This window comes from Vulpes vulpes, chromosome 6 (genome assembly GCF_048418805.1).
Source record: "Vulpes vulpes isolate BD-2025 chromosome 6, VulVul3, whole genome shotgun sequence".
NCBI classification, from domain to species: Eukaryota; Metazoa; Chordata; class Mammalia; order Carnivora; family Canidae; genus Vulpes; species Vulpes vulpes.
This window is the reverse complement of record NC_132785.1, coordinates 132,927,514-132,937,791: the sequence shown is the minus strand read 5'-3', so window position 1 is coordinate 132,937,791 and position 10,278 is coordinate 132,927,514. Positions and strand designations below refer to the sequence as shown.

The following is a 10,278-nucleotide window of genomic DNA, read 5'->3' as shown; positions in this document are numbered from 1 at the left end:
GCAGTGAGCAGTGTGTGGTGCCAGGCCAGTGTGTGGTGTGTTTTAACTGGGTGTGCTCTGGTCTGCTTGTTAAATGAGCCCTGATACCACCTCCACTAGAACTGAGGCCCTGCTGAATTCTCTGGTCTGGAGATGTGGGTGGGCAAGGGTGCAGTCATTCAAGGAAACCATCCGGTGCGACATCAAATAGGTAATAGTAGACCTACTCAATGATCCCGCAACTGTACAACTGGGCATTCACTCTAAGAATACAAAAGTACTAAGATGCCTGGGTAGCTCAGGAGTTGAGTGCATGCCTTCACCTCAGGTCATGTTCCCAATCTGGGGATTGAGTCTCATATCAGGCTCCTGGGAGGAGCCTGTTTCTCACTTTTTGTCACTCTCTTTGTGTCTCCCATGAATAAATAAATAAAATCATTAAAACGAAAAGTATTCTGAGACACCTGGGTGGCTCAGTGGTTGAGCATCTGCCTTTAGCTCATGGCATAATCCCAGAGTCTGGGGATCGATTTCCACATCAGGCTTCCTGCATTTACCCTGCTTCTCCCTCTGCTGTGTCTCTGTCTCTCTCTGTGTGTGTCTTTCTCATGTATAAATAAATAAAGAATTCAAAAAATAAAAGAAAAAAATACAAAAAAAATTCAAAGGGATACATGCACCTGAATTTTTACAGCAGCATCATGTACATTAGTCAAACTATCGAAACTATCCATACATGAAATGAAATCTAATCCATTTGGAACTATGGGGATTGGGGTAGCAAGTATAATGCTAAATGAAGTGAGTCAGTCAAAGTAAGGCAATCACTGTATTATTTCAGTCATGTATTGAATTTAAGAAAGAAAAAAACATGAGCAAATGGGAATAAATTTGATACATAGACCAAGGATATATACAGACAATGCTATAAAACTAGGAATCAATTACTAGAAGGAGTTTAGAAGAAACTCAAAAACATGGAGGTTACAGGGAATCCTACTAAAAGATGAACAGCTCAACAAGGAAATGAGAAAAGTACTAAAAATATTCTTGCACACCAATGAAATTGAAAGCATATCTATTCAAAACTGTTGCCATACAAAAAGATAGTCTTAAGAGGGAAATACATTGCACCACAAGTTTTCCTCCAACAATTTGAAGAAGAAAATCAAATAAACAAACTATCCTCACAAGTAAAGGAATTGGAGAAAGAAGAGCAGGTAAACTCTACACCAAGTAGAAGTAGAGATTTAATAAAGATTCTAGAAAAACTCAATGAAATAGAGACTAGATGAACTCTAGAACACATCAATCACACCAGGCTCTGGTTCTTTGAAAGAATTAATAACGTAGATACACACCTAGCTAGGTAATTAAAAAGAAAAGGCTGAAAGAGGAAGTAGAAAACAAGAAAATATCAATAAAATTGAGGAAATTGAGGCTGTTATCAAAATTCTCCCAAGACACAAACACCCAGGGCCTGATGGCTTCCCAGGAGATTTCTTCCAAACATTTAAAGAAGAAATAGTACCGTTAGGACTGAAGCTGCTTCAAACGATAGAGGAAGAAGAACTAGTTCTAAATACCTTCTATGGGGCCAGCATTATCTTGATCCCAATACCAGACAAAAACACCTCCAAAAGGGGAATTATAAACCATTTTTCCTGACAACATGGATGCAAAATTTTCACCAAGATATTAGACAACAAGATCCAATAATACATAAAGACCATTATTAACCGTTACCAGGTGGGATTTGTCCCTGGAATAATACGGTGGCCCAAAATATGTAAAAAAAATCAGTGTAATAGGACACATCAATAATAAAAAAGGCAGGGACTTCTGAATGGCTTAGTGGTTTAGAGCCTGCCTTCGGCCCAGAGCATGATCCTGAAGTCCCAGAATTGAGTCCCATGTAGAGTCCCTGCATGGAGCCTGTTCTTCTGCCTGTGTCTCTGACTCTCTCTCTCTCTTTTAAATAACAAATAAATAAATAAATAAATAAATAAATAAATAAATAATAAATAAATAAATAAGATCTTAAAAAAATAATAGAAAAGACAAGACGTATATGGTCCTTTCTCTAAATGCAGAGAACTCATAGGCCAAATTATGGCAGGCATTGCTGAGTAAAATCTTCAATGTAGAGGATAGAGAAAACATTATTCAATATCTTAAAACGTAATTATTAAACGTTCAAAATGAATCTCATACCAATTGGGGACCAAAGAGTTTAAAAAAATGTTTAGGACATTCCGGAGGACAGCGGAGGTGCACACTCTCACCACTTCTGCTCACAAAAGAAGTATAATTCCTAGAATCAACAATAAGACAACAAAATAAATAAAAAACATTCAAAATGGCAAAGAAGAAATCAAACTCTCCTTCTGTAAAGGACATGATATTTGTATATAAAATCCAAGAAATAACACCTAAATCTTCTATAAATGATATAGCATCTTAGCGACATGGCAGGAGATGAAACCAAGGCATAGAAGACAGCTACATTCCTACACACTAACAATGATACTGTTAACAGAGAAAAGAGTGTATTGAACTCATTTACAATGGCACCAACCATATGATATATAGGATTAAACCTAACCAATGAGGTCAAGGATCTGTACTTTAAATCTAGAGAATATTATGAAAGAAATTAATGAAGACACAAAGAGATGGAGAACATCCAATGCTCATGGATCAGAAGAATAAACATTTTGAAAATCTCTAAGCTACACAGGACAATCTGGACACTGAATGTGATTCCTGTTAAAATATCACAATATTTCTTCCCAGTGATGGAACAAATAACCCTAATACTTCTACAAAATCAGAAAACATCTCCAATTGCCAGAGTAAGGTTTACAAAGAAAGCCAAAGCTGGGGACATCAGAATGCCTGATTTCAAGCTGTACTACAAAGCTGTGATCATTAAGACAGTCTGGTCCTGGCACAAAAACAGACACAAAGATCAACAGAACAGAATAGAGAACCCAGAAATGAACCCTTAAATGTGTGGTCAATAATCTTTAACAAAATAGGAAAGAATATCCCTTGGGAAAATAAAACAGTCTCAAAAATAATTGGCATGTTGAGAATTGAACAGCCCCTGTAGAACAATTAAAGGGACAAATCTCATATGGAAATAAAGAAGAGGGATCCCTGGGTGGCGCAGCGGTTTGGCGCCTGCCTTTGGCCCAGGGTGTGATCCTGGGGACCCGGGATCGAATCCCACATCGGGCTCCCGGTGCAGGGAGCCTGCTCCTCCCTCTGCCTGTGTCTCTGCCTCTCTCTCTCTCTCTGTGACTATCAAAAATAAAAAAAATTAAAATTAAAAAAAAAGGAAATAAAGAAGATAAATTCAAAATGGTTAAAAGATCTAAATGTGAGATAACAATGCATCAAAATCTCTGCGAGGAGAAGAGAGGGAACAAAGTTTTTGAACTTAGCCACAGCAATTTCTTGTAAGGCATATCTATAATGGCAAGGGAAGCAAAAGCAAAAATGAATTTTGGGAGCTTCATCAAGATAAAAATGCTCTGCAGAGCAAAGGAATCTGACAAAAGAACAAGAACACAACACATAGAAGGGTAGATGACATTAGCAATTGACATATCAGACAAAGGGCTTTCTATCCAACATGTATAATGAACTTATTAAAATCAACACCCAAGAAACCAGGAATCCAGTCAAGAAATGGGGAGAAAACATGAACAGAAATTTATCCAATAAAACCTACATATAGCCAACAAGTCCATGAAAAAAATGCTCCACATCAGTTGCTATCAAGGAAAAGCACATCCAAACGGCAATCGTCTCTCACTTTACACCACAGAGAATAGAGAAAATTAATAAGAAAGAAAAATAACAAATGGTGGAAAGGATGTGGAGAAAGGGGAACCCGCTTGCACTGTTGGTGGGAATGTGAACTGGTGCAGCCAATCTGGAAAACTGTGTGGAGGTTCCTCAAAGAGTTAAAAATAGACCTGCCCTACGACCCAGCAATTGCACTGCTGGGGATTTACCCCAAAGATACAGATGCAGTGAAACGGCAGGACACCTGCATCCCAATGTTTATTACAGCCATGTCCACAAGAGCCAAATCCTCGGGTAGGCCACAATGTACTTTGACAGATGAATTGATAAGCATGTACAGTTTATATATAAAAAGGGATATTTCTCAGTCACCAGAAACCATCAATAGCTATTATTTCTTCAAGGTGTACGGAACTACAGGGTATTATGCCAATTAAATAAGTTAATTGGTTTAGGACAATCATCATGGTTTCACTCATATGTGGAATATAGAAATAGTGAAAGGGATCGTATGGGAAGGAGGAAAACTGAGTGGGGATGAATCAGGAGGAAGACAAACCATGACAGATTCCTATCTCTGGGACTCGAACAAAGGGGTGCAGAAGGGCAGGTGGGTGTTGGAACATGGTCCCTGGGTGATGGGCACTAAAGAGGGCATGTGATCAGATGAGCACTTGGTGTTACTATATGTTGGCAAATTGAACTTAAATAAAATATTGAATAAATAAATGAAAAATAAATTATTGAAGAGAGACAATATTATGAGCAATAACATGCCAACATATTCAGCAATCTGGAAGAAATGGATGCCTTCCTATAAATGTAGAAACAACTAAATCTGAAACAGGAATGAATGGAAAAGCTGTACAGACCCAAAACTCAGAAATGAAAATTAGATATATTTAGAAGTCTTCCAACAATCAAAAGTCCAAGGACAGATGGCTCCCCATGGGAATGCAACAAGCATTTAAAATGACTTTATACGGGGATCCTTGCGTGGGTCAGTGGTTTAGCACCTGCCTTTGGCCCAGGGTGTGATCCTGGAGTCCTGGGATCGAGTCCCGCATCGGGCTCCCGGCATGGAGTCTGCTTCTCCCTCCTCCCGTGAAAATATTACAAAGATAGAAATTAAATGAAACTTCCAAAGTCATTCTCCAATAGTAGCATTTCCTGGACCTCAAAAACAGAGAAAGATCCAACTGAAAACGGGAATTACAGACTAGTATCCTTGATGGATATGGATGCAACATTCTCACCAAGATCCTAACTAACAGGGTCCAATAGTACAATAATAGGATAATTCATAATGATCAAATTCGCTTAAATTCTGGTCTTCAAGGGTGGTTCAGCATCGGAAAATCAAACAATGGGATTTGACTCATTCATAAAGGAAAAGAAAAGGGCCATTTTGTCCTCTCATCTGAAGCCCAAAAATATTTGTCAAAAAATACTATACTTTCCTCATAAAAACCTTTTGCGATGTAGAGATACAGAGACATTCTTATCACAAAAGCTACCTACCTAAGACACACGAAGGATGTCATCCACAACAGGAAAATTTGAGAGCTTTTCCCCTAAAATCAGGAACAGGACAGGGATGCCCACCATCACCACTGTTCTGCACCATAGTACTAGAAGTCCTAGCTTCAAAAATCAGACAACAAACAGATTTAAAAGTCTTCTAAGTCATCCAAGAAAAAAATAAACTTTCACTCTTCACACATGACACAATAATTTAAATTCAAATCTCAAAGATTCCTTTGAAACAATTGCTAGACCTGATACCGGAATTCAGCAAAATCAGAGCATGGAAAATCAATACAAGAAAGACAGTGGCTTTTCTATATAGGGCAAATGAAACAGAAAAAAAGAAAATCAAGGACTGGATGTAATTTATAATTGCACCATAAATAATCAGATAATGAAGAAAAATCCTAAGCAAAGAGGTATGAATGGATAGACTAAACATTCCAGAACGTTTTTCTGTATGTTGGTAAATTGAACACCAATAAAAATTAATTAAAAAAAAAAAGAAAGACAGTATGGAAGACACAAGAGTATAGAAAATATTATTTTCATAGATTAGAAGAATGAATATTGATAAAATACTTATGCTTCCAGAGAAAGCTACACATTCAAAGCCATCCATATAAATATATCACCAGGATTGTTTACAGATCTAGAGCAAACCATCAGAAAATTTTAGGGAACCAAGAACCTCAAATATCCAAAGCAATCCTGTTAAAGTAAAGCAAACCTGGGGATCCCTGGGTGGCGCAGCGGTTTGGCGCCTGCCTTTGGCCCAGGGCGCGATCCTGGAGACCCGGGATCGAATCCCACGTTGGGCTCCCGGTGCATGGAGCCTGCTTCTCCCTCTGTCTCTCTCTCTTCTCTCTCTCTCTCTCTCTCTCTCGCTCTCTCTCTGGTGACTATCATGAATAAATAAAAAAAAATTAAAAAAAAAAAAAGTAAAGCAATCCTGGAAACGTACTGATTCTGGTTGTCAAGGTAAATTACAACTTTGTGATCATCAGGATATTATGGTACTGGCACAAATTCAGAAAAGTTGGAGAACCCAGAAATGGACCATGAAATCTGATGAATGGATAAAGAAGATGTGGTTTATGTATACAATGGAATATTACTCAGCCATTAGAAACGACAAATACCCACCATTTGCTTCAACGTGGATGGAACTGGAGGGTATTATGCTGAGTGAAATAAGTCAATCGGAGAAGGACAAGCAGTGTATGTTCTCATTCATTTGGGGAATATAAATAATAGTGAAAGGGAATATAAAGGAAGGGAGAAGAAATGTTGGGAAATATCAGGAAGGGAGACAGAACATAAAGACTCCTAACTCGGGGAAACGAACTAGGGGTGGTGGAAGGGGGGAGGAGGGCGGGTGTTGGAGGGGAATGGGTGACGGGCACTGAGGTGGACACTTGACGGGATGAGCACTGGGTGTCTTTCTGTATGTTGGTAAATTTAACACCAATAAAAATTAATTAAAAAAAATAATCAAGCTAATGCCTAACAGTCACTCAATAAATGCTTATTTGTTCATTGATTCAAAAAAAAAATCTTGACAAAGCAGGGAAGAATATGCAATGGAAAAAGAAAGTCTCTTGAACAAATTGTGTGGGGAATGTTGGGGAGACTCATGCAGAAGAATGAAAGTGGACCCTTTTCTTACATCATTCACAACAATGGACTCAAAGTTGATGAAAGACCTGAAAGTCAGTCAGGAAACCATCACAATCCTCAGAAGAACACAGGCAGCATCTTTTCTACCTCAGCTGCAACAACTTCTAGATGTGTCTCCAGAGTCAAGAGAAAGAAAAGGAAAATGAACCATGGCGATTTCATCAAAGAAAGAACATTTTCACAGCAAAGCAATCATGCAGTGTAATTAAAAGGGAAACTACAGAATCGTAGAAGATATTTTGTAAAGTCTTATCAGATTAAAGGCTCAAATTCAAATAGAAAATGAACTTTTCATTCACATAGGGAATATAAATAATAGTGAAAGGGAATATAAGGGAAGGGAGAAGAAATGTGTGGGAAATATCAGAAAGGGAGACAGAACATCAAGACTCCTAACTCTGGGAAATGAACTAGGGGTGGTGGAAGGGGGGGAGGGCTGGGGGTGGGGGTGAATGGGTGACAGGCACTGAGAGGGGCACTTGACGGGATGAGCACTGGATGTTATTCTGTATGTTGGTAAATTGAACACCATTAAAAATTAATTTATTAAAAAATAATAAAAAAATATAAAATGAACTTATCAAGCTCAACAGCCACCAGTATCTCCAATCACAACTGGGCAGAAATTCTGAACAGACTTCCTGTCCTGTCCTGAGATCCCGCATCACACCATATATTAGGGACCTCCTCTATATGCAAGAGGAAATTCTTTTGCTCTTCTAGATCTGCTATATATCAAAGGAAATATTAGAACAAAGAATCTGACAGAAAAGAGGGTAAGCTTTTATGCCCCTAAGTTGAAGATTTACATAGTAATTAGGCAATAATAAAATAAAAGATATTAACATCATTCAACAGGAAGAAAAATAATTTGATTGTATATGATATTGTTGTATAAATGGTGAATGAGGACAAACCTTACAAAAAAGACTTGAAGTTAGTAATGAGCTCAGGGAAAATACAGGATATAAAACCAACATATACAATAAAGCTCATTTTTACACACTAACAACAAGTTATCACTATACAATTTAAAAAACAATCTCCTTTACACTAGTATCAAAAATAAATATTTATGATTAAACTTAAGGAGAGAAAATACTTTTTAAAAATGACCTATATTAATGATAGAGTTTTTAAAAGGCACAAAGGCAAAGATAAATACTTAGAAGGATTAGAACATCTTAAATCCACTGTATCACCAAAAGAAAGTGATCTACAGTTGTGAAGTAATGCTTGTATATAACTTGTAAAGAATTGATCAGAGTCTGGAGCTAACTATATAGTCAGAGGTTATGCAAATTGGGCCCACCCTCCACTGATTAAACCAGCCCATCCCTGACCCTGCAGCTGGGAGAGGAGCCGCAGCCCCAGGATCCCCAGGTGATCCCATTCAGTGCTCACGACACAACACAGAAAAGCCACCATGGAGTCTGTGCTCAGCTGGTTTTTCCTTGTCACTATTTTAAAAGGTAATTCCTGGAGAACAAGGGACTGTGAGTCTGTGAGTAGAGGTGAGTGAGAGAAACAAGTGATGTGGGGCTGTTTCCTGACCAGGATATATTGTGTCTGCAGGTGTCCAGGGTGAAGTGCAGCTGGTGGAGTCTGGGGGAGACCTGGTGAAGCCTGGGGGATCCCTGAGGCTCTCCTGTGTGGCCTCTGGATTCACCTTCAGTAGCTACTACATGCACTGGGTCCGCCAGGCTCCAGGGAAGGGGCTGCAGTGGGTCGCATACATTAACAGTGGTGGAAGTAGCACAAACTACGCAGACGCTGTGAAGGGCCGATTCACCATCTCCAGGGACAACGCCAAGAACACGCTGTATCTGCAGATGAACAGCCTGAGAGCCGAGGACACGGCTGTGTATTACTGTGCGGGTGACACAGTGAGGCGACCTCAGTGTGAGCCCAGACACAAACCTCCCTGTAGAATGGGATCACGACCACCCGGGTGTGCACACTCCTCACCACTTCTGTCATGAAGGCCCAGGAGCAGGTGCAGATGGAGGTTCTGGGCAGGTTTCCTCTCGGGTTCTGGGCTTCCTCTCCATGGAGCAGTTTCCCCCAGGGAGTCTCTCTGAACACTTGGTTATGTGTTTCCCTCTTCAGTCTCTTTCTTAGAGACTTAGAAATTCAACTATAGTACCTGTACTTACTTATACTTAATGTTTCCTGACCCGAAATATTCATCTATTACAAAGAACTCCATTCACATCATCTGAACATTTTCATGAGTCCTCGTCATGCTCACTGTGGATCAGAGGACCCCAAGCTAATATGCTGTCTTGCACATCATGGTTTAGAGGAATCCCCAATCAGCAGAAGAGAAAGACATTCTACACAAATGTTAATAATGGCCTGGGAGTGAGAGAGATTCCCAGCATGACATGGTAGGGAGGTGGATGCAGAGATGATTCACACACACACACAATCAGTAGAGTATAAGGTTTAATCATCTTCATCTTCATGTCAGATGAGAGGCAGGCAGGCCTCTCATCACGTCATAAATGCCTGGATGATGCCGGGAGGTACACTCACTTAGGGTGTGTTTTGTGGGTCAGTGTTGGGGATGGGGTCCTGCTCCAGGAGCGGCTTGTTTGGAGTTAGTGTCCCAACTGCTTCTAAGGAGGGAACTCCTGGGTTATTGTTTGATTTATTATCCTTTGGATGGAGGAGAGGCATGTGGATGTAACATCAGGGAGCTAGCAGGCAATAAAGAATGCACATGGTGTGAGGAATAATTTCACTAAATAAGTATCAAACTGGAAGACCAAAGGAAAGACTTGGTCATTCTCAGTAGACAAATTTCTGAATCCCACGGAAAGGAGATGAATAATATATGGAAGAATCATGAAACACAAAATGACAATACAAATAGGCCTAGATTCTACCAGGTCTTAGATGGAGGCTGTCCTCTCCCCAGGGTCACCAGCTGGTACTGAAGGTCATGTGTCCTCCGTGTGCTCAGACACCAGAAGCTTCTACTGGATCCATGAGGATACTGAAGGTTAGGAGCTTGATTGAAGGGTCTTCCCCCTCCAGGGAATAACTCGTGAATCCTTCAGGTGCTGACGTCAGCTCATTGTGTGTGACCTCTACCATCCCCATGTTGGCATCTAATGCCCATGAGATCAGGGGAGGAGGTGGGGCCTTAGGGTATCACTTGGGTCAGGAGGTGCAGCTTCATGATAGGATCAGGGCCCTTATAAACCAGGACTGGGAAAGCTCCCTGCACCCTGGCCCCATGTGAGGTGATGCGGAAAGGACAGGTTAGGA

General features: G+C 40.0%; 1 gene segment (V, D, J or C); it reads left to right on the top strand.

The window, feature by feature from the left end:
- Window positions 1–8,359: 8,359 nt before the first annotated feature.
- Window positions 8,360–10,014, top strand: LOC140599261 (immunoglobulin heavy variable 3-74-like). The segment is given in 3 exon segments: window positions 8,360–8,474; window positions 8,578–8,904; window positions 9,926–10,014. Coding segments are annotated over 3 exon segments (462 nt in total).
- Window positions 10,015–10,278: the final 264 nt, after the last annotated feature.